Here is a 25,083-nt window from a genome sequence, read left to right on the forward strand (position 1 = left end):
GGGATCGGGATGGTGAACACATGTAAATCCATGGCTGATTCATGTCAGTGTATGGCAAAAACCACTACAATACTGTAAAGTAATTAGCCTCCAACTAATAATAATAACTGGAAAAAAAAATTTGCTCATCAGAAAACTTAAAACTGATCTTTGTAGCTCTCACATGATGTTTCTATTGGACAGTGCTGCTCTAAAGCTTCAGTTCTTTCTCCGACAAACAGGCTTAATACTGAAAATCCCTGACAACCTTTTCCTTCCTGAAGCTTCCCTCCCTTCCTCAGTTCAGTGACACTGCACCATGGAGGTTCTCCTCCCACCACTCATTCCCCTCAGCTGGTTCCTTATCCTCTTCCACCCTCTCATTATAAGTGTTTCTAGGCTCTGCCTGGGCCTCCTTGTCCCCCTCCTTTTCTTAGGCTTCTCCTCCACTGTTCCAAAATCAACTGGTAAGGCTATTTAAGGGACACACGTTTACAGCTCCAGGCCCGTCCACGGGATATTTCAACTACTAGCACTTGAAAAGTGATACTTCCAAACTGATTTCTCCTCTTCCAGACTCTTCTTTGCTCCTAGCTTTCTTATCCTATGACTGTTTCCCCCATTTTCCAAACAAAGCCTCCTAGTCAACTTCACATTTTATTCCTTGCTTCTCAATTGACCGTCAAATCCTTTTCATACTTTTCCTCCTTTCTAAGCCTCTGTCACCACCAAATTTTCATTATATCTCACCCGGATCATGCAAAAGTCACCTCAAATCTCTCACTCATTCTAGACCTTATGTACCTAAGGCAAAGTTCTTGTCACAAAACTTATTAAGAGCAAAGCTCAAAACACCTTCCAAATCTGCCTGGCATTGATCACACAAAGGAGAGGCACTATAAATTTTTCAGAATACATCCAAAAGAAACAAGTCTCCCCTGAAATCTGAGGTAAAGCAGTGGGAGAGCAGCAGCTGAGGGAACCTGGATCTGAGGGAGGGGAAGGGGACCACAAAAGCCTTGCTGACAGACAAACTTCCTATCTTTCCTGCTGGAATGATTCTCAGAGACCAACTCCAATCCCCCAGTTCTCCCCAAATGGAAATTCACGCAGCAGTCTAGGACCAGAGGCAGCCACTAACTTAAAATTCAGCACCAGGCCATATCCACCCAGAGGAAAGTATGCCCAGAGTTGTGATAACTATTTACCCATGGAAGATGAGCCAACGAATGTAAAAACAGATGATAGATGCCGCTTCTATCATCTACTTTTCTCTGGAGAGAGGAGGGTAAGAAGTGAGGAAATCCATGCACTCAATAAATAAGCTTCTTTTTCATTGTTAAGGGCTTGTTACTAAATGGAGGTGGGAGGGGGTTTACCTTGGCAGAACTCTGTAAATGAGTTAAAGGAGAATTGAAACTGGCTTTGGCAGGTGACTGAAATCAGCCAAATGCAGTCAGCTCCCAATCTCGTTCCTGTTTTTATTCTCCTTCATAAGAGTGCACACTGGATACCGGCCGCTCAGGATCCAGAGAACCGCTCTTCGTAGTACACGCTCTGATATAATGCCCTCAATTCAACTCCGAGGGTGAAAACCTTTCCATGGTGAAACGTAACTCAAGTAACAAGATGCCTTTAACCAGATGTAATCTCCACCTGCCTCAAACTTGAGAGAATACTTACGACTTTTACAACGTACTCAGCCATATAGTGATTTGCCTTCCATTCTTATCTCCCATGGTAAACCTAGAACGCTTTATTCCGCTTGTCCAAAGCAGGCAAACAACGCTTGTAAAATTATTAAGGTGACTTTCCTACCAGAGAAGCAGATACTTATTTGAAAGGAATCTGCGGGATCAAAAAGCCAAGTATCTAAAATACAGACAAAGCACTGTACATAGAAGCCTCGCGACAGTCCTGATTAAGGCAAAAGCATCAGACCTCAGTGTTTTCCGCCTCGAACTGAGACAGAAGGAAATTAGCCCTGAGTGCCACTCTCTTCCCCCGGACAAGGACACACTTAGGGGACGAGGCGTGGAGTTTCACCAGTTGCTCAACAAGACCCAGCGCAAGGCGCTTCCTCTTTTCTCCCGCTCCAACTCCAGGCAAGACGGTCAATCCCCGCCCAAGGCACCTGCGCCCTGAACTATCTTCGGGAAACCAGCACTTCCGTACCAAGGCTGAGGAGGGGAACTCTCTCTTCAACCGGACTGAGCGCCGCGCCCCGCGCCGGAGAAACGGGCCGCCCCTCCTGGTTCCCCACACGGGGTTCCTCGGTCCCCGCCCGACCGCGCCCCGCGCCTCATCCTCGAGGACACCGGCTCCGCGGCCCGGACGGCGACAAAGGGCCCGGCCCTGCCCGCAGCCGCCCGTACTGGCGCCGGATGTGAGGCGCGTTCCTGTCACCCCCAACTCCCCTTCGGGCACCTACCCTTTCCTCTCCGCCACCACCACCGGCCTCTAGCAGCCGAGGTTCCTTCCCGAGCATCCGCTGTTTTGTTTCCGATGTGAAATCGCGGCCTTTGGAGCTGATGGCCCAGGCCCCACCCAAAAGGCTTCACCGGTGTCGTCACTTCCGGCCCGGGCGTCGTTGGTGACCCGCCCGCCGAGGGGCGTGGCCCTGGAGGGGTCCCAGCGGCGTAGAGGCGGGTCCCAGGGGGAGGGGGCGGAGCTTCCGGTGGTGGAGATAGAGGCGAGGGAGCTGGCGCTTCAGGCGGGCTTCTGACCTGGAGGGACACCCCGCCCCTGGCTCACCAACCCCCATCCCCGTGGGCGCCAGCGCGGGGAGGAGGTTATCAGAGATTAGAGGCTGCTCCTGAGCTGAGGATTAAGATTTCTACGTAAACTAGACCCAGTGTGTGCTTCTCCCGGCCTACAAGTGATAGTACATTAAATCTAACGTTTCTTTCATTTCTCTACAGGACCTATCTGTACAGCGTTTCTCAATGCACATCAGCGGCACCGCAATCAAAAGGAAAAGCTAACAAATTGTAAATCCCTGTGCCCTCCACCCCCTCCCTAATGAATCAAGACTTTTGGTGGGTGAGAACCTTAGAAACTGCATTTTAAACAAACATCGTCTGGGATTCTTGGGTTCCAAGTTTAAGAACCTATCTTCCTAAATAGTAAGCTTTCAAAGCATGACTGTCTCATTTTTGTAATACCCAAATGGTACAGAGTAACTGGTGCACAGTGAGTTGCCCTATGATCCTTTGATTTTTTGCATCTGCCAGCTTTCCATTCAGATGGCTGTAAAAACAGTACCAGTAACTAACTCCTTAAGTAGCAGACCACACACATACTCATCTGAAAGCTTGTGTGTTAGTCGCTCAGTGGTGTCCGACTCTGCGATCCTATGGACTGTTGGCCATGAGACTCCTCTGTCCGTAGCATTGTCCAGGCAAGAATACTGGAGTGGGTTGCCTGTGCCCTCCTCCAGGGAGTCTTCCCAACCGAGGGATTGAACCCGCATGTCCTACCTTTCCTGCACTGGCAAGTAGGTTCTTTAGCACGGGCAACACCTGGGAAGCCCCTTAACAATGAATCAGTTCAGTTCAGTTCAGTTCAGTTGCTCAGTCGTGTGGGACTCTTTTCGACCCCATGAACCACAACATGCCAGCCCTCCCTATCCATCACCAACTCCCGGAGTTTACCCAAACTCATGTCCATTGAGTCGGTGATGCCATCCAACCATCTCATCCTCTGTCGTTTTACAATCATGTAAAACGAAAGGTGAACAATGGAGAAATGTTCAAATGCACAGGTAGTTAATCAGAAAACTGAAAATGAAGTCAGTAACAGCACCTGGCCAAATGAGACTTTTTATTTCTCTTAAATTTTCCCAAGATAACCCTTCGTATTCCTAGAGCATCAATCCCCAACCCCTTTCTCCTCTCCGCCCCAATACATGGATTTAAGTGGGTTTTACACACAACTTTATATTTAAGAACAAAGTAGCATTTGTTTTTCCATTAACAGGGAATGTTGGTGAAATAAAAAAGTTGACACCCCCCAAGTAAAATTTTTAAAGTTCTCTTCTCCCACTTCCCTCCTCAAACTTCACAAGGGTAGGAATTTTTGCCTGTTTGTCCACATATATTACAAGTGCTGAGAACAATGCCTAGCACATAAAACAGTTCTATACATTTGTTAAACAAGCATAGGCTAAAAACCCATCCATCTGTGAACTAGTTGAGTCTCTTTGAACGCAACCTGGGATGTAAGTAGAAAGTCTTCAAATGCTGACAAACTATCTTAGGAACAAACAAAAACTTTGTGCAAAGATATTCATGGAGTATTATTAATAGCAAAAATTGGAATGTTAAATGTCTTACAATAAAGTATTCTTCACCCACCACAGAATGCGATTAAAATTGTTTGTAAACATTATGTGTAACAGAAAAATGCTTATCCTGTTAAATTAATAAACATCTTTAATAGACATTTGTGCATATGGCAAAACACATTCCTGCAAAAAGGAAATAAAAGTGATTTAAAAAGCAACCACTGGCAGAATAACTGGACTACAGATAAATTTTCCTCCAGTATTCTGTCATTTCTTCACCTTTTAAGGTATACAGAAACCCAGGAAGCACTGAGGAAGAACCAGTAAAGACACAGACTGGAGGAACAAGGCTAAAGTGACATCCCAGGGGAAGACTGAAGGCAAAAGAAGAGGGTGGCAGAGGATGAGTTAAGTTAGATAGCAGCACTGACTCAATGGACATTAATCTGAGCAAATTCCAGGAGATAGTGAAGGGCAGGGAAGCCTGGCGCTCCAGTCTATAGGGTCACGAAGAGTCGGACACGATTTAGCAACTGAGCAAGAGACCCAATAGAGAGCAAACGCCCAGACTGCCAAGATGTAAACTATGGTGTAGCCTCTTACAAGGGTGGAATCTCATTTGGGATTATCGTCAGTCACCAGTAGAAAGTAAATATAAAAACATTGAGTGAGACTTTAAGAAAATGTTGGGATTCCCTGGTGGCTCAGATGGTAAAGCATCTGCCCGCAATGCGGGAGACCTGGGTTCGATCCCTGGGTCGGGAAGATCCCCTGGAGAAGGAAATGGCAACCCACTCCAGTACTCTTGCCTGGAAAATTCCATGGATGGAGGAGCCTGGTGGGCTATGGACCATGGGGTTACAAAGAGTTGGACATGACTGAGTGACTTCACTTTTTCACTTTAAGAAATGTGAAGCACACATAAAACTGTAAGCTAGTTTATGGAATCTCAAGTGTAGTGAAAAGGGAAGGGAAGACCTAAGGTTAATTTCCTGTGTTGTTCAAAACTTATTCCAGACAGAAGGAAGAAAGAAGATAATGAAAATACCTGAGCAAGGCTCAAGAAATTGAAAACTGGAAAAAAAAAATAATAATAAGTAAATAAAAAGAAATTGCAAACTGTAGTTAGAAACCAGAGACAAGTGGAGTGGGGGAGGTCTTCTGAATAGAAAGCAAACGTTTAAGATGCCTATCATAAAATGGAGAGCTGGAATTGGAGATTATACCTAAATGAAAGTTTTTGAAAGATTTTGTTAATGTGAGATTATTGGCTAAGTAAGGGGGGAGATCAAATAACTTTCACTCATTCATACCTACCTAAGATAGCACTGGAAGTTTTTTGTGTTTCTTTTTTCCTGTGCCACACAGCATGTGGGATTTAGTTCTACAACCAGGGACTGAACCTGTGCCCCTTGCAGTGGAAGCAACAGTGTTAGCCACTAGACTGCCAGGGAAGTTCCAGCACTGGAAATTTAAGAACAATAAAAACCGCAGTGTTTGTGGTTAAGAAGTGAAGTTCAGTAAAAGAATGAGAAAAATAAAATAGAAGGTCCAGACTACCTGACAGTTGTGCTTTTATATTTTCCCCAGAAACGTCTGGAACTTGGGAGAACAGAGAAACAAATGACAAAAAAAAGAAAAGGAAAAAAGTGGCAAAAATCAGTAATAAGCAGTGAAAGACGAAGCAGATGGGAAATTCAGGATGCCAGATCTGTTAAAACTACTTGGGGAGAGGGGCTGTTCAAAACTAGAAAGGCTAGAGCAGTCACTAGTCCATAAAGTCAGGACCAAGGCCACTTCTTTACACTATAGATTCCAAGGCAAAGCAATCCAATTTATTAACACTTCCCACATAAAGATAGTTTGTCTACATTTATACATTACTGCCCTGTTTGCTATGGAAGTAAAATAGGATCTGGCTCCTTAAACAGCTCAAAACGAAGGGCTGGCTTTATCTTACTCATCTTGTTATCTTTTAGTCTTAAATTCTGTATGACTGTCAATATTTTATTAACTCTAATTTCCTTCTTAACAAAGAACCTGGACCCCCTTTATAAAGAAGACAACTTTGCCTCAAGAATATACTCAAAATGAAACGTTCACATCTAGTTTTTTCACCCATGGTAACAATCAGTTTTTAATTGACAAGGAAAAAAAATGAAACTTCATGGTTTCTAGATTCTAAATGAAGTGTTTATTAGTTTTTCCTTCTGTGACAAGAAAAAAACAGGAAAAACCATTTAGAACTATTTTTAAATTCACAATACTTTTGCTTCAAAGATTTCCTAAAAATGCTTTCTATAAAGGAACTTTTATTAACAAGCACTTTCTTCTGCCTTTAGGTGGCTATTAGCAAAACCATACCTATCCAAAATAAATTTCTGCAATCAGAATACTATTCTTTAATCTGCAATGTCCATTCAATATTGGTAGCCATTAGCTAAATATGGCTGTTGAGGACCTTTAAATATGAATATTGCAAATAAAAAACTGGATTTTAAAATTCAATTTAGCCACACCTGACTTCTGAACACTTGAAATATGGCCAGTGTAATTGAAAACTATTTTAAATTTTAATTAATTAAACTTGACAGTGCAGACCTATACCATGAATTATAATCCAGTATCCAGGCCCTTTAGATATCCAAAAAGAACATTATACCCACTGTTGCAGTGGGTAGCTAAGACTGTGGGATCTGGGGAATTTCCTGACCGCCCAATGGTTAGGATTCTACACTTTCACTGCTGAGGGTCCAGATTCAGTCCCTGTTCAGGAACCTAAAATCCCACGTGCCATGCAGCACAACCAAAAAGAAAAAGACTCTGATTTGTAAAGTCTACATATTACCACCTCTGCTGAGAAGCTTCCTCCTATCCCTTACCTCCCAACCTTGAAGTCAGAGCAAGTTTGACAGTTCATATAGTGTACATTGTATATCTATTAGTGATCTTCTCCTTTTTTTCTCCACCGCTAGACTGTCAGCTACTACAGGGATTTTGCCTTATTTATGTCTATCACTCCATCTAGCTTAAAACATGAATGGCACATATTAAGTGTGCTTCAACGGCAAATATGTCATACACAAAATGACAAAAGGGCTACCTGACTTAATAATCCAGCTACTACTCTGTGCAAGAGAATCTAGAAGTCCTTTATTCAAATAACACACGATGTGGCAGAGTAGGTAGACTTGTGGAGTGTCATTTAAACAATGTGGCTTGAAAAGAATTTTTATTCATTTTTATATACAGAAATTATTTTCTTCCTGGATATTTTAGATTGCCATACCTAATTTAGTCTTCATGAGTCAATAAAAACAAAAGGCAAAGGACCTTTAAAGATTAAAATTATGCATTCAAATGCAAATAAATATTTCAATAATTTAATACAATCACAATTCAAAAAATCTACCAGTTTATCAAAATACTATACACCAAGTTCACCTTGGTTTCTAGTGTGAATGTAATAGTTTCTGGGTTTAAAAATATGTGTGAAAAAAAAAACCTGTGTGTACATTTCCTAGTTTTCTTCCTGAAACTTAGACTATTTCTTAGCCTATTTGGAATTCCTTCTAATACCTTTTTATAGCTAGTGGCATTCACAAATCAATTTCACCATCTTTTGCTAAGCAAAACAATTTCTCAATTTCATATTAATAGAAGGCTGAAATATGACTTGGAAAAATGTACAACCATTTTGACATAAAACCTTTCAGCAGTTTTTGGGTAGAAAGTGGAAACATTCATAGAACTTATATCAAAGAGTTGGGTAATAAGCCTCATATATACATTGTATACCTGCTTGCATTTATCTAAATTTTCTTCATATTAGAGAAAAAATGATAATAGTGTTTAGTCCAGTTTGACTCTTGAGTTGTTTTCTCAATTTGTCTACTATATCTACCATTCATGCCTGACTAGTACCTGAAACTGCACTCTCCACAAAATAATCATCAGCCTCTACTATCACATATCGGGAAGTGCTCTGATAAGATCAGAATGAGTAACAACATAATGTTCTCTAAAGAGAGTATGTTCTGGGGCTGGCTGGGAATAAAGTCTAGAATATTGGAGCTGTTCTTGGGCATCCTTTTGGAAGATTAGTTTTATGTTTTATGTACCTATCATTTGCCTCAAAAACTGGTTTTAAAAAAAAAAAAAATTAAGCTGCATTTATACAGTCTGATAGGATAAAATACCAGTACTGACACTTTGAACTGCCAATCAAAGTAGTCCTGATATCACTTAGCACTGGTAACATGTGGGAGCTGGTCAGAAAGGCAAAGTCTCAGGGCCACCCTAGCCCCTACTAAGTCTGCATTTTAACAAGATCCCCCAGGTGATTCAGGTGCATGTTAAAGTTTGGGAAAAAACACTTTCTTCCTGCAGACAGATGTACACATTTAAAATTATTTTATTTACAGGGTCAAATGAAGAAAAAGCATATTTGTTTCCTAGCTGCCACATCAGAATGGCTGTCAAGACGTTCATGTAATTTTATAACAACTTGAATGGGCAATATATGGATTAACTAAGGGTTCCAAGTTGAAATTAATCTATGAACAAATGGTAAAAACAACCTACAAAGTTCAAGGGATTTAGTAAAAATTTTCTTAAGTGTAATATTCCTGACACTAGAATATGCCAGCTTATTCTTATGCTTATAGATGTCCAGTTCTTTACATACAAACCTGAAAAATTCTGAAGACCCTGAAGTTTAAGCTTAGTGGCAAAACCTGACTTGAACTGACATTTAATGATTAATGTAGCAGTCTTTAACTCAATGATCAGTCAGATCAGATCATTTGCTGCAGAAATGTTAATATATAAATCTGGGATTCTGACACCAATCTCACTGGAGGTATTATGCAGTATATAGTATGTGCCCCTAAGGGCTTCACATGAGGACCCTTTTAAGGTAAATATGATTGAAAGAGCAGAAGAGACCAAAGCAAGGAAAATTAAATCTACCTGAATAAACTTCCATGCTAATGTTGGCTAAATAAAACCAACCTAATATGATGTCTCAGAAGCAATAATATGTGAGAGAGGATAGAGAGGCATAATAAACTGCTCGAACGAGGAGTTACATTCGGGGATCAATCTGAGAAAAGACTGGCAAATTAATTTGTAAATGGCAAGGGACATGTTTCTAAAACTTTCCCTTTAGAAACAAGTTAAAATATTATAACACTGAAAGGGGATGTATCTCCATAGATGTCTAGACTAATTCAAAATAAGGGAAATGGCCTCTTCTCACCTTCAGGTACTAATACTCAAAAATCCAGTCCATCAAAAATTCAGCCCATATTTTCAAGTTAAGTTTCTAGTATGCACTGCATAATTACAACATGATGCCATTTATTTAACAAGACTCTGAAAGAATGAGTCCCCAAGATCAAATATATACATTTTTAATATCTGATATATTTACATAATGGAGCCATGCACATCATGGCTCAGTGTTAAGAACAGTGTTTTCAAATGTCCTCTTAAGATGTAAAAAAAATCCTGTAATTCAAGTTCAGTTATGCTTTTTATGGTTTAACACACCCCCTCAATCTTTTTTAAAAATAAATATTCAAACACGGGAATAGCTGCACCTAATTTCTGTTAAGAACTGTTTAAAACTTGGTACATTTTGGGGTAATTTTGCTCCCTGGTGAAGTCCTGATCCATAATAAAGAAAGCCTCATGTATATCTCTAAGAACACAATTAGTACAGTTTTGAACGTTGATAAGCAGAAGTAAACAAGGTGTGTGCCTGCATATACACACACAAGATATAAACCCCTGACAAACACAAATGAGTGGTAACTGCTTTAAACGACTTCCTTTATCCTTAGAAATTAGATGGAAACTTTGTAAACTGCCATGCTAAACTGCTATAGTATTTTGTCAAATGTTTTCTAGCCTGTAAAATTGCCTAATTTTATCTTTTGATAATTTTTTTTAAAGTTTTTTTTTCATTTATGCTTTCTGAATGAAGCTTTCTTTTTTAAAACAAAGGGGTACATCAAAATTAAACTAAGGATCAATGAAGTGCAAAAAAATGCATAAAATAAAGCTCTCCAGATTCTAAGGATCTGCCTCATTTCTGAACAATGAAATCAGGGGGGAAAACCACTATGATTCACACTCCCTTAAGGAGAGGCTGACACAGCCAGCTATCAACAGAAAAACCCATTTCATTCAATAGACTGTTGCTTGCCATAAGAGAATACCATGCTCTGGGAGACTAATAACCTAATTATCCCAGACATCTGGATTGGCACAATACCATGTTTCCTTTACAATTCTATTCTTGAATTAGGAAATGTTTAAGGGAAATTTCCAAAGCAAACTAGGAAAAAGTAAGACTTTTATACATACACTCACACAAACACATTCATACAGAGATACAGTAGGAATGGATTGTCTGCTAATTTTCACACTCTAAATTTCATGCCATCATGAGGGCCTGCCATTTTTGATCAAGAAGGTAAGGGTAATAGGTATGACTGGTTATTTTTTCAATTTAAAATCATTCATGTTGGTGCCTGTACAGTACAGTTCAATATTAAGTGCAATTCTGCATAAGAATTGGGGAGTCATTTTAATATTTACAAGGAACAAATCAGCAGAACAAGATTATATCAGATAGGCTGTGTACAGTAGCTGCGGCTTATAAAACATACCAGTAATTTGTACCTGGTGAGTATAAAGAGAACCATGGTAGGATTCAGATGTCTTTACAACCAAGGGAGTACACACGGCATCAACAAATTAGAGGACAAAAAAATTCACATTTTCTACATTAAAAAAAAAATTACAGATCTCACAAATGTCTTTGAAGACAAAAAAACAAATTAAAGTCCTTTGAAGGATGGGAAAGAAGAAATCTGAAATGGAACTCTTAATGTCAAAGAGTTTTACTTCACAAGACCAATTTTCTTGGCTTCTGTTTCATATATCAATAATCTCCACATCTTGACTATAAAAACTTCTGCTTCTTCATCAAGTACCTAGAAAAGGAAAAACAAAAAAGCCAGTTATACGTGTAAGAAAAGCAATCATCAGCATCTCCCAAAAAGGCAAATGGAATAAAAAAGGCTTTTCTCTACCAACAAGCATTTACTTTATTTATACATGTCTTGAATAACTATTTCCTAAGGAAACCACATGTTTGTTATAAAGAATATAGTCATTCAGACAAATTAGTTATATAAGGTCCTTTCCCTTTGGCGCATCAGATGATCTTTTCATCACATGTGTGTCTCCTTTGCTGCCCTGCAGAGGGCTAGGGTGGGGAGAGAGGTGTGGCGGCGGGGTTCAGGATGGCAGGGACACACACGTACCTGGGGTCAATGTTAATGTATGGCAAAAACCATCACGATATTGTAAAGTAGTTAACCTCCAAATAAAATAAATAAAAATCACTTGGATTCAAATCCCACTTCTCCCTCCTACCAGTTACATGCTCTTGGTTGGGATACTTAATTACAGTGAGCCTCAGTTCTCTTATCTGTAAAACGGAGGATACAGTAGCTATGTCATACTGGTTCTACTATGGGAATTAAGAGAGACAGTATGTACAAAGTGCTTTGAAGAGTGCTTAGTACAGCAAGTACCTAACACAAACCAGAAATTTGATTTTTCTGAAAAATTACCCTGCATTTCTCAGTGATGACAAAAAAAGAACTTAAATCAGACGTCCACGAGCTAGACTTAACCTATAATTTAAAAATACCATGCTGTAGGAATTCCCTTGAGGTCCAGGGGATAGAGGACTCCTTGTTCCTATTGCCAAGGGTGTGGGTTCAAACCCTGGGGTCCCACAGCCAAAGAAAAACAACTTTGCTGCAATACTCACGTGGAATTGTACTCTGGACATAATATAATTACATGCACAAAAATGCAGCCAAAGTTCATTAGCTTACGTAAAATGAGTGAAGGTACAGTCTGAGAAAGTCAAATTGCTAATAAGAACAAGATATTATTTGAACTGAATATTCAATCTCATTTATTCAAGAAATATTTAGAGGGTCCATGAGCTATCACCAGAACAAGCTGACAACACTAACCCAACTGGTTTCCTCCCACTGTGATCAACACTGAAATAGAAAATAGTCAAAAACAACGTAAGTGATTAAATGGTAGTTTAATTATACTCCAAAAATCAAACTATTTCAACAGATCAAAATAGTGACATGTCATCTTCACCAACAGTAATTATATCCCTGCCAAAGCAAACCAGAACACTGATTTTTTTTCTTATTGGCAGCACATCTTGTGCATCTTAGTTCCCCAACCAGAGACAACCTGGGCTCTTGAGAGTCAAACTGTGGAGTCCTAACTACTAGACTGCCAGGGAATTCCCTGATTTTTTTTTTAATTCCATACCTCAGGAGTAACTACAAAGCCCTCTCTTTACCCGAAGGATAACGATAAAGAAAGGCTGGAAGGTCAAGGACATTCTATCCCTAAGGATCTATTCACATTTCTTTCATCTGAGGCTCAGCACTACAAAACCAAAAGCTCTTCAAAATTTTCCCCCCAGGAATTTTAAATAGATACATTAGGCTAGCTAGGCAACAGAAATTAAAGTTATCTGGCTTTAGACATCATGAAGTGCTTGAACACATAATATCGTGACTTTAGAGCTCCTTTTGGAGGAGCATAGGCAACCCCCTATGTCACTCCCTGACAACTTTAATTGCAGCTCAAAATAAGTTTCCCTGATCACCTATCATCTCGTATCATGCTTGAGATTTCTTCCTCTCTGGTTCTTCTTCCCATTACTACATTCCCACTCAGCCCTTTAATAGATTCTATTTCACTTTATGCTAACCATCCTCAACAGTTAAGATTTTTCATCTCCTTACCTTAACTGAAAACCTGATGTGACCCCTGAACACCCTGACAGTCTTGTGGCCTTCTGAGGAAGTTCCTCCTTTTCAAGGCTTTAAGTCTCCACAACAGAGGGAAAGCTGCTAGATCTTCACTGGTTCTCTCCTCGTAAACAGTATCTCCATTGAGGTTCACAAGACCTCACTATACCACCCCTTCACTCCAACAGCAGCTGTCTAGGAAATATCTAGTCTTGCATCCACATTAAATAAGCGCTACGACAGCTGGTTCTTGCATTTCTCTCCAATTCCAGTCCCAACATGCAGTGATTTCAAATTCTATGTGTTATAACCCAGCTTAAAGTTTGTTGATGTTCTAAACAATGGCATCAGCTCTGCCCCAGAAACTCCCATGGCCATACTCTGCACCTTGCTATTATCTGGACCATTCACCACTTGTATTCTTTAAACTACTACCAACCCAACAGACACCTGATCAAGTAACAAAAGAGTTACACAATCTTCAAGCCTCAGTTGATTTGGTAATTTCCGTGATGATTTCTCTAACTACCTAACAGCTTTATCTCCTCTGCCTCCATTATTTTTTTTTTGTCATTATTTTTTTTACATACACCCATTATATTAAATAGGTTGTAGTATCGATATTGGTATACCTGTTTCCCTGCTAGTTCTTTACGGGTAGGTATTCCATCTTTTTGTGCTTTTAAGCACACTGCTCTACCTAGTTAACACTTAATAAATGTTCTCTAAATGTATGGATAGATTCAGAATTTATATTTACACACACAAATATTAAAGACAGGTGAAGGAAGAGACTGATAAAAAAAGAAAACTTCAACTCTACTGATGTCTAATGATACTGTGAATACCTTTAACCTCTTAATGCATGCTCAAATTTTAATTCAGTCCTTGAAAGAGTCTAGAACCAATATAGGTAGAAATTCAATCGAATTCAGAGGAGCAAGTTTGATTATACTGATCTTAAATTAAAATATAAATAACAGTAAATTTTCTCTTACCATGGCAACATCATCTAAAATGCTCTGAGGTGAACTATGAGCCATAACCTAATAGAAAAAAAAAAAATTAATGTCAATTTGAAAATAAAACATTAACAATATAGTAAAAAGATTTTTTAATGTATCCTCAAACTAGTATGAAAATTTGTGACTGAAGAATTCTATAAATTTCTAAATTCCCAGAATCTCCCTCTTTTCAATGAAAGTTTGACACCAAAACCTAAGATCTTAATCACTACATATCTGTCTTCTAATTCAAACCTAGACTTACAAATGTTTATGCTACAATAATTACAAGTGGAAAAGATAATTTGCTATTCCTGATGTTAAAGGAACAATAATGAGAGAAAATAACACTTCCTTAAAATGCAATTAGCTATTCCTTTGTAGAAATATAGTGCTTCTACTGTAACTATCTTATTAAAGATAAGACTGGGCCTTTAGAGGACAATAAAAGGATGACGTATGTTCTGGTGGTCAAGGGCATGACTTTTACAGACTTGGCTCTGCTGCTTATTATATAACCACGGTCAAGACACAATCTCTCCCCAAGTCTCAATTTCTTCATGTACTGAATGGGGACAATGTTAGAAACTTACACTTCCTATGGTTGTTGGGAAGTTTAAAGAAGATAAAGTTTTGGAAAATGCTTAACAAAGGACTTGCCAGGAAAGAAGCCTTGCACACAATAATCAGACAGTTAACACCACTATTATGCTATGAAGGACACGATTTTGCTTCTTTTCCAAAGAATGGATGACTGACAAAAAACTGAGACAAGTGACTGTCTCCACTAAACCTCAACTGTACTTCAGCAACATTCAACATTAAGACAAGAAGTTGGTGACAGGGCATTCTCAGGGTAAGGAGAGAGCAAAATTGGTAGTAGCCAGCAATTCTGTCTCCTTTGACCCTCTGAAATGAAAGCACTCGGTGTGGGGTCTCAAATTGTATACAGGGGTACACTTAAGTAGCCATGAAAATTGTAATTAAAACTAAATTATCAATGACTTGGCCCAACAAAAAATTCAATTTAGAAAGTCTCTAACATTTTAAAGTATGTAACAAATATTGGAGGTGGAAAACATAAAAGACTAACCTTAGAACAAACAAAATCAACTAACGTAGCTTCTTCTTCACCTATGTATTCTATGATTTTTTTATTAATCCATGGTCTAATTCGTCGTTCCATCAATATCTGTAAAATAAAGCATGGACACTAAGTTGAAGAGCTTTTTATTACACTACTTAAAAAGCCTATATAATCTCTTAATTTTTCTTAAAGCTAAAATATAGAGGAGTAAGATCATTCACAAGTTGAAGTAAAACAAGTATGTATCAGGATACAATTATTTGCTTCTAATTTATAAAGACTTCAAGTACCACTAAGACTTTTCACAATAATGTGTTATCATTGACTGAGTCTCAAGACTCTGAGCTTCCCTGGTGGCTCAGACGGTAAAGAATCTGCCTGCAATGCAGGAGACCTGGGTTCAATCCCTGGGTTGGGAAGATCCCCTGGAGGAGGGAATGGCAAAACACTCCAGTATTCTTGCCTGGACAATCCCCATGGACAGAGGAGCTTGGCGGACTACAGTCCGTAGGGTCACAAAGGGTGGACCATGACAGAGTGACTAAGCACAGCACACATCAAGATTCTAGCCACACTATCACCCTACTTAAACTGAGTTTATGGGCTGTATTCAGAACCCAGAACTTGCAATAAAACGGTGAGATACAAATTGCTACTCACAGAATCCACAATAGACCAATCCAGGGGATAGGCAAACAGCTCCGGCTTGGCTGTGGGGATTTTCTCAATGAGACTTTTAATGTGCTTGCGCTTTTCTTCTGTGTTTACAGTGCCTTTGGCAGCATTCTTATCATCTTCACCATAATCCAAGGGAACCAGTTTCCTCTTCCGGGGTACATCATCACTGTCTTCATCCTCAAATTTGTTAAAGACACTATCTACCGGGAGCTTCTTTCTTTTCACAGAATTAGGTTGACCAGGACTATTGGAAGCACCTATAGTAAAAACACTGTATTAGCATGGCAACTTAATCTTCAAATGTTACATTATACAACCCACCATCCCTCAAATGCAGTGTAAATGTACTTCCACAAATCTCAGAGAAAGATCCCAACTGTAAAAAATAACTCACTACTCACAAGTGCTAGAAAATTTAACTTTTCACTTCTTCTCAGAACTCGAGGCAGCTGCAGATATAGGAGCACTAGTAGAACTATGAAAACAATTGTGAGCTAGAAAGGCATTTTTAAATAATCTTTTTCTATCTACCTACCAAGCAGCGTATATTTACTTTTTCCTTAAGGCAAAATTGAGGTAGTTGTAAAGGGGTGGGGAAATGAAGGAAAAAAGGAAGGAAAAAAAAAAGCTAACATACCCAGTTTAAGACTTAGTCCTATTTTTGGCCTATGCTCTTCAGGTTGTTGTTGATCTGGCGAATTTTCGTGAGGAATAATAATACCACAGGGAGACTCATCCCCAGGAGTGTTGGGAGTTGCATTGCCACTGGCAGAGGAGACAGATGGGGCAGAGCTGATGGGCCTCAGAGTTGGTTTGAGACAAGGTTTTTGCTCTGGCTCCTCTTCTTCTTCCATGGGTTCCTCACGTTTTTCTTCTTTTTCTTGCTTTTCTTCTTCCTCTTCCTCAGATTCTGGTTCTTGCTTTATCTGTGGTTGTCTGCGCCTCTCAGCCTCTTGTTCCATCTAAAAACCCAGAAAATAACCTGGTTAACTGAAACGAACCCAGCTGTCTTCAATTCAACCAGCTCTATGTTTTATTGACATTTCACAAAACCTCTATTTTTCTTTTTCACTAGGAATAAAACACTGCCTCCCTCTATAATCAGAATCTGTAAATCTACAACATATATTAGGTACTCTGCAAAATGTTTTTTTTTTTAGTATTTCACATATTAGCATTCTTCGGTGGCTTATATCCACTTTTCAGAGAAAACAGAGGTTAACTGCTAATAGTCAGCTAATTCAAAGTGAAAAAGTCTTTTTATATTTTTATTAAAGAAATTATAATCACAAATTTTAGAATAGTACAGACAATACATTAAGAGGCAACTCAAATCCTCAGCCTGGTCATATATAATCATTTTTTATTTCTTGATAATGGCTGAAGGTACATTCACAAATAGGAAAAGGAAGAAGTGGCACAGAGGGAGAATTCTGAAGTCAAAGTCCTATATCAAAATGAACACTCCCCCTGAAGCCACAAAATATAATAAAATATAACCATAAGAGTATTATAAAAACTTGGATGATAGACTAGCAAGTTTTCTGAGCATGAAAACAAACAAAAACAGAAAAAACAAAAATAAAAATATGTATCATGAACTACAAAAAAATTTAAAGTCTATGTGTATCATCATCTGTCAACTCACAAAGGAAGTACAACACCACTAAACAATCTGCATGGCATTCAAACTCACCGGTACTCAGAAAATTAAAACATAGTAACATTCCTCAACCTAAATGATACAATGGTAAGGATTTAAAATACTAACAATACTGTCATGATGATGAGGGTAGGGAAAAAAAAGACACATGGGCAGGGCTTCCCTGATGGTCCAGTGGTTAAGAATCTGCCTGCTAATGCAGGAGACATGAGTTCAATCCCTGGTTCAGGAACTAAGAACCCACATGCCAAGGGGCAACTAAGCCCACGTGCCTAGTTCCCAAGAGCCACAACGAGAAGTCACCAAAACGAGAAAGCTGCACACCACAACTGAAGAGCAGCCCCCACTCACCACAACCAGAGAAAAGCCAGCACAGCCACAGAGACACAAAAGACACCTGGGCCAAAAACCGGAGAATTTCTGTGAAGATTACACCTGATGCAAAAGCACATCGGAAAACAAAACAGACTCACAGATACAGACAACAAGCTGGTGGCTGCCGGGGGGGATCAGGACAAAATAGGTGAAGGGGATTAAGAGGTGCAAACTTTTAGTTATTAAAAAACTTATGGGGAACGTAACATACACTATAAGGAATATAGTCAATACTGTTAAAATAACAATACTGGTTTGGTGACAGATGGTTACTTGGTTACTAGACACATCAATTCATAAAGTATATAAACGTCAAATTGCTAAACAACTGGAACTAATATACTGTATGTGAACCATACTTCAATAAAAATTTAAAAAGAAAAAAAAAGTACATTAGAAAACACCTTTATATTCCCATTTACAAAGCTTGTGTGTGTGTGGGGGGCGGGGTGTACGTATACACGTGTGAAAACATTTTTAAAATAACCAGACACTTAAAATGATTATAACTGGCTGATAAGAAATCAGTTTTTCATTACTGGGTTTACGTTGTCTCAAGTTTCTATTTACTCATGTAAGTACCTAATTAACAGAAAAAATACTATTTCATTGTGAAAAATTGAAGGGACATGTAAGAAGACAAGGTTTCTGTTACTAGCATATAATCTTTTTTTTAAGTTGACATGAAGAATTTGTAGTATTAAATTCATGATACACTAAGAGTAAAAACTTATCTAATATGACACACTATTTTTTTAAAAATTTTTTTTATTAGTTGGAGGCTAATTACGTCACAACATTTCAGTGGGTTTTGTCATACATTGATATGAATCAGCCATAGAGTTACACGTATTCCCCATCCCGATGACACACTATTCTTAAAAGCAAGAACTGGTATGCCATGTCCTATGACAGCGTTTTCCTTTTTCCCTTTTAAATGACAAGCTGTTCAGGAAAACATCTTTATTTTGAAATCAAAGTATTTAAGGTGGCAACAAGAGAACTACAAAAGTTACTGTCAGATAACATATAGGAAAGACAGGTTTGTAAATAAAGTTACATTAAAAGACATTCACTTAGCATACTAACACATATATATGGAATTTAGAAAGATGGCAACGATAACCCTATATGCAAAACAGAAAAAGAGACACAGAAATACAGAACAGACTTTTGAACTCTGTGGGAGAAGGTGAGGGTGGGATATTTCAAAAGAACAGCATGTATACTATCTATGGTGAAACAGATCACCAGCCCAGGTAGGATGCATGAGACAAGTGCTCGGGCCTGGTGCACTGGGAAGACCCAGGGGAATCGGGTGGAGAGGGAGGTGGGAGGGGGGATCGGGATGGGGAATACGTGTAAATCTATGGCTGATTCATATCAATGTGTGACAAAACCCACTGAAATGTTGTGAAGTAATTAGCCTCCAACTAATTAAAAAAAAAAAAAGACATTCACTTAACAAGTAATACTTCACAGAAATAAAGGAATAAGACATATGGAAGATGTTGAAAATAATGCTGTAATCAACTAATACTAATGACTTGCATAATAAAGAAAAAGTACTAATATCTTCCCCCAAAATAGCAAGATGCATGGAGAGTAAACATTTCCCTAATAAAGCAAACTCCATCATAGCTGGCTGGCTTAAAATGATGTGACAGTCTTAAAAGAACACTGTTTCAGATGTTAACAGAATCTTACCCGCTGGAGCTCCGCATCTGGATCCGGGTGCCCTTCTGCCAGAAGGCGCTGCCTGATTTCCTCCAGCTCTTCCTTCTCTCTCTTCCTATCCCGTTCATCTGCTTCCATTTCCTTTTCCCTATCACGCAATCTTTTCTGAAGAGCACTTCCTCTGCAAAAGCATATCACAACAAGCCTTACTTAATACTCAAGGTCAGCAACTACTACACATAGTATCTCCAAAAGCAATTTCTTTCCATACTAAAAGCTGCATTCTAAGAGACTAGAGACTGTCTTAATGCTCTCTATCTGTAAAACATTGAAGACAGCATCCTCTCTACAGGTTAATGCTTAATAAGTAAGCACTGTCTTGTCACATATCACCATGCCTCAGAATGAAGTCATTCTAAATGAGTATCGAAAACAGGTTAAAAAAAAAAGTAGCTTTCTGAGGGAAGAATGCACTCATTTTATACTTATTCCACAGGGAAACTCTATAACACATAATTTTCTTGGATGCCAAATTGTGAAACATTAATACAAGGAGTAGTAATATCCCTAATAATAGTTTTGTGTGTTCAATTTACACTTAATCTTAGCCGAAGGGCTGAGAAGCGATGCATGTTCAATTTAAATCAGTTCCTCTCCTCCTGGGGGAAAAAAAAATCACAGAAGGAAGCAGGGCATAACTGAGAGAAAGCAAAGGTTCTATCTAGCACTTTATTACATCTCAGAATATTGAAATAATGTACTGCTATTTTATGATTCAGTAATTTTATTTTGCATTTTCTGCAAAGTCAAACCCTTGGCATTCTTTCAATATAAGGTGTTACTCCAATGTTTGGATTATTTTGGCTACAGTGTATTGTACCTATTAAATGCATTCACTACATGCCTAGATTCTTTCAGGAAAGGGAGAAGAAAAAAATCGAAACAATGCCCATAACCTTAGGGAAATGGTAGTTTGGAGTGGAGGGAACAGAGCAAAGCAAACAATTTCACCACAGTGCCGTAAGTGTTGGAAGAATGAGAGAAGTCGAGAAAAGCCATGAGAACAGAGATGAGAAAAGACAGGCTTCACAAATCTCACATCATGATAGTAAAGTAACTACTCAGATTACTATGTAGCACTCTAGAAATCCTTGAAGACAAAAATTTCTAGACCACCTTTGATAATCATGAAGGCATGTTAAAATTTGCTATAAAAACTGAAGTTCTTTAAAATGAATGAAGAAAAGTTCATCTGTTATAATACTATTATAAACTTCCTTCCAAAGAAGATCCATAAAATTGTCAATTCTTTTCCAACAGGCCCCAACCCCTGGAAAACAGCATTATCGACCACGGGGGTAATTACAAGATGAATTCAAAGATTTTTCTTTCTCACTCCACTGAGTGAACTTGCACTCTCTGGTGCAGAAAATACAGCTAATAATAAACTGATAGTGTGAGTTCATAAAGCAAGGGTTCTTTACCTGTAATATTTGGGATCATCTCTATCATCATCATAGTCTTCTAAGAATTCTTTTAGTCGTTTAGCTTCTTTTGCCTTTGAAGAAATGAAGGACAAAGTGTGGAAAATTAACATAAAAGCAGTTTAAATTACATTTCCCCCTTTCTTGGGAACAGATTTTTCTTATCCATACCACTTGAACTTTTTTTAATTCTCATAAACTTCATATATTAAATGTAAATAACATTAGATTTTTAAAATCTTTTATTCTTGAAAGCAAATCAGGGCTTCCCTCATGGTCCAGTGATTAAGAACCTGCCTTGCAATACACGGGACACAGGTTTGATCCCTGGTCCAGGAAGATCCCACATACCATGAAGCAACTAAGTCCATGCACAACAACAAAGACCCAGCACAGCCAAAACTAATTAAAAAAAAGTAAAATTTTTTAAAAAAAGCAAATCAGATTTAGAACTTATCTATGAAATGGAAACCAGTGTATGCTACAGTAAATTTTCTCTCTGTATTATAATCTTCATAGTAATTTTTTTCTAATGAAACCTAAGCACACCAAGAAACAAAACTAAAAGTTACCTTATTGAATGTGTTAATTGGACAAAAATATTTTATATTTTCATTTATAGGTAGATGATGGTACAAGAAGTAGTTTTTATGAAACGAAGGATTAAAATTTTAAATCATGTTTATATATCAATCTAAAGGTAATGCCAGACTGAGTACATAAAACATGAAAGTACAGAAATTTCTTGCTTTTATTTTTGGAATTTTAAATACAACTACTATTATATTTCACAGAAATATTACTTAATCATTATATATAGATATAAAAATATTTTAAAATTAGTGTTTATAATCTACATCTCCACTGTATTAACAAATTTTATGTGTGTGTGCCAAGTCGCTTCAGTCACGTCTGACTCTTTGCGACCCTATGGACGGTAGCCTGCCAACTCCTCTGTCTATGAGGATTCTCCAGGCAAGAATACTGGAGTGGGTAGCCAAGCCTTCCTCCAGGGAATCTTCTCCACCCGGGATGGAACCCTAGTCTCTTACATCTCCTGCACTGGCAGGTGGGTTCTTTACCACTAGTGCCATCTGGGAAGCCCAACAATTATCTATATGAAAAGCAGATGTAGGTTCCTGTCTACAGTAAAACATTAATAATTTCATCCAGTTCAAATGTTATTGATACATCGCTGTAAAGACTACCCCTCTCAACATACACACACACAAAACTTCCCCAATTTAACCATCTATTCATGACCAACTCCTTCCCACAGACAAAATTAATCACTTTCTCTACTCCACTCCCAGAATATTGTGAACACTTTTATCATACCTCAAACAGTCACACACACAGTACAGTAACTACTTCATTTCTCTGACAATACTATCCAATTGTTTAAAGAGTACGAAGTATTAGTTATTCCTATACACCCAGGACCTAACACAAAATCTGCCAAATGAATGCAAGTAGATTGCCAGGTAGTGATGACCATATTCACAAATATCTAAATAAAACACAGGAAGACCCATAAGGTATGTACTAAAATATTAACTTAAGTCACCGCTCATGAGGAATACAAACTTTCACTTTTTATACTATATACTTCTGTTCCTTGAACATTTTTTAATCAACAAGTAACTATTTTCTAACTGGAGTTTTTTTTTTTAAAGCTTCCCAACAAAAAATTACTAATAGGAAACCTTTCTCTAGAAAGACAGGTTTCAGATTTGCTTATAGGGAATGGAATCACTTCTTAAAGTAATTTTGTCTTTTACTGTATTATTCTCTATTTCTAACCTAAGGGTTAAGAAGAAATTCTAGAATGGGAGCTACAATCCAGGGAAATCAAAATTACTTTAAATAACTCTAGGACTTCAAAAGATCTGCCATCCAGAAAGCCCATTCTATCTAATTGCTGTATGCACCCTTTTGGTTACTTACAAAAATTCCATCTATGTCTCATGTTCAAAATCTATTTGAAGAAGATTCCTAACTTAAATGATGTTTTTGGGAGAACAGACTCCAAACTGGAGATAAAGAAACTTTCATGAATCTCTGGCAAAGACAGAACATATGGAACATACTATAGAAGCAAATACTATGATAAAACATATTATCTTTTTGTCATTTTACTTCATTAACCTATGCCAATTGCTTCACTATTAGTTTATCAAATAGTGTAAATGCAAAAACTAAGATTCATTATTATTATAATGTAGTTAAAAGGAAGGATAATAGAGTAACATAAGGAAAAACAATAACTCATAAGTGCTATATACTGAAATCAGTAATTTTGATTTCTAAAAACAAATCTTCTCATAAGACTGTTGCCTTTGCCCAAATATACTACACTGATACAGAGTATCAAAGCCTCTAAAACTCTCTTCAATTAAAAACTGCTGCTGATTCTTAATCAAAGAAAGTTCTATAAATCCTCATTTTATACATTATTCCATAACAGGTTTACTTTGCCAATAGGCCAAATGATAATTTAGTTTATAGGAAGCCAAAATATGAAAAACAGGAAGAAAGGGAGGCAAGAGGGAGACTCAAGAGGGAGAGGAAATATGTACACCAATGGTTAATTCATGTTGATGTATGACAGAAATCAAAACAATATTGTAAAGCAATCAATTAAAAATTAATATTTTAAAAAAGAAAACTAGGAGGAAGAAACAATTTTGGTGTACCGAAACTATCTCAACTTCACTTGAAATACATAAAAATTATTTATATTGGAGCTCAGGTTTTTTTTGAGATGATACTTTTTAATTATAAAGTCACTTCTACTTAAATGATTTGATCTGATTTTTATCTGAAAAACCACTTATTTTTAACCAAGAAAATTACCATTTCTCTTCTTCTTTCTTCTTCTCTTTCAGCCTCTTTTTCATACTCCCGGGTTTTCTTTCGTTCTCTGATTTCCCAATTCTTAAGGCGCTAAAAAGAGAAATTGTCAAAAGTTTTAAAAATGTATACAAAAGGTTCTAAAATTTTTGACTAACCTACTAAAGTACCAACTTTTATAAATAAAAGCATTCCCTCAATTTACCTCTTGATAGGCAGCCTCCTTCTCTCGGAGCTTTCTTTCAAGTTTTCTTCGTTCATATGCATCTTCTTCGTCTTCTTCTCGATCTCGCTTCTTGTCTTTCTCTCGCTCACGCTCCCGTTCCCTTTCTCTCTCTCTCTCTCGCTCACGCTCCCGCTCTCGTTCCCGTTCTCTCTCTCTTTCTCTTTCCCTCTCCCGTTCCCTTTCGCGATCTCTGCTCTTTTCTCTACATAAACAAAAGATTGTAAAAATATGTCAGTTTCCTTTGTGTTTTCTTTTAGAAACCAAAAGAAAGGAGAACAATATATAATATGAAATGATAGACAAACTCACAAGCCAGAATTTAGCATTTGGTTTCTGCAGAATTGTAAACTCCTCCATACAAGTCAGAAAGACACAGAATATAATCCTAGCCCCAAATTCTGCACTGCATTCTAAACTCGATGTTAATGCTTATCAGCATCTCAGAAAACAAACAAAAAAACCCTGAATAAGAAAAGTACTAAGGGCTGATGAACATGATACAAGATAGTCAACTTCAGCAGTGATCAAGCAAATACAGACAATAGCAAAGGTGTGAAGCAAAGAGCATTCCGGCATGCTGCATGCATAAACTAGAACCACAGCTGACTCTTGAATAACACTGGTTTGAATTGTACAGGTCCACTTATATATGGGGGCTTTCCCAGGTGGCTCAGAGTCTAAGAATCCACCTACCGATGCCAGAGTCACAGACGACTCGGGTTCTATCCTTGGGCTGGCGAGTATTTTTGCTGGGATAATCCCAAGGACAAAGGAGCCTGGTGGGCTGTAGTCCATGGAGTCACAAAGAATCACACACGACTGAGCAACTGAGCATGCACACAACATATTTATTCTCAGTCATAGGTACTACAGCACTACACAATCCGAGGTGGGTCAAATCC

General features: G+C 38.1%; 2 protein-coding genes across 5 annotated transcripts in view; both read right to left on the reverse strand.

Annotated features, from left to right (window-relative positions):
* The window catches only part of PSEN1 (presenilin 1), a 70,695-nt gene extending 68,148 nt beyond the window's left edge, over positions 1-2,547 (reverse strand). For 3 of the 4 annotated variants that reach the window (XM_061156739.1, XM_061156740.1, XM_061156736.1), the window contains exon 1: positions 2,411-2,547. The gene's annotated coding sequence lies outside the window, so the exon portion shown is untranslated. Of the gene's footprint in view, positions 1-2,154; positions 2,288-2,410 lie in introns of those variants that run through there. The other variant, XM_061156738.1, reaches the window with a different exon arrangement.
* Positions 2,548-9,662: 7,115 nt separating this feature from the next.
* The window catches only part of RBM25 (RNA binding motif protein 25), a 47,507-nt gene continuing 32,086 nt past the window's right edge, over positions 9,663-25,083 (reverse strand). The window contains exons 11-19 of the mRNA XM_061156741.1: positions 24,161-24,383; positions 23,959-24,048; positions 21,103-21,176; positions 19,649-19,799; positions 16,541-16,865; positions 15,886-16,160; positions 15,232-15,330; positions 14,133-14,180; positions 9,663-11,268 (exon numbers count right to left, since the gene is read on the reverse strand). Coding sequence (XP_061012724.1) covers positions 11,176-11,268; positions 14,133-14,180; positions 15,232-15,330; positions 15,886-16,160; positions 16,541-16,865; positions 19,649-19,799; positions 21,103-21,176; positions 23,959-24,048; positions 24,161-24,383 — 1,378 coding nt within the window. The 3' untranslated portion in view covers positions 9,663-11,175. The remainder of the gene's footprint in view (positions 11,269-14,132; positions 14,181-15,231; positions 15,331-15,885; positions 16,161-16,540; positions 16,866-19,648; positions 19,800-21,102; positions 21,177-23,958; positions 24,049-24,160; positions 24,384-25,083) is intronic.

Source organism: Dama dama, chromosome 12 (genome assembly GCF_033118175.1).
Source record: "Dama dama isolate Ldn47 chromosome 12, ASM3311817v1, whole genome shotgun sequence".
In the NCBI taxonomy this organism is placed as follows: domain Eukaryota; kingdom Metazoa; phylum Chordata; class Mammalia; order Artiodactyla; family Cervidae; genus Dama; species Dama dama.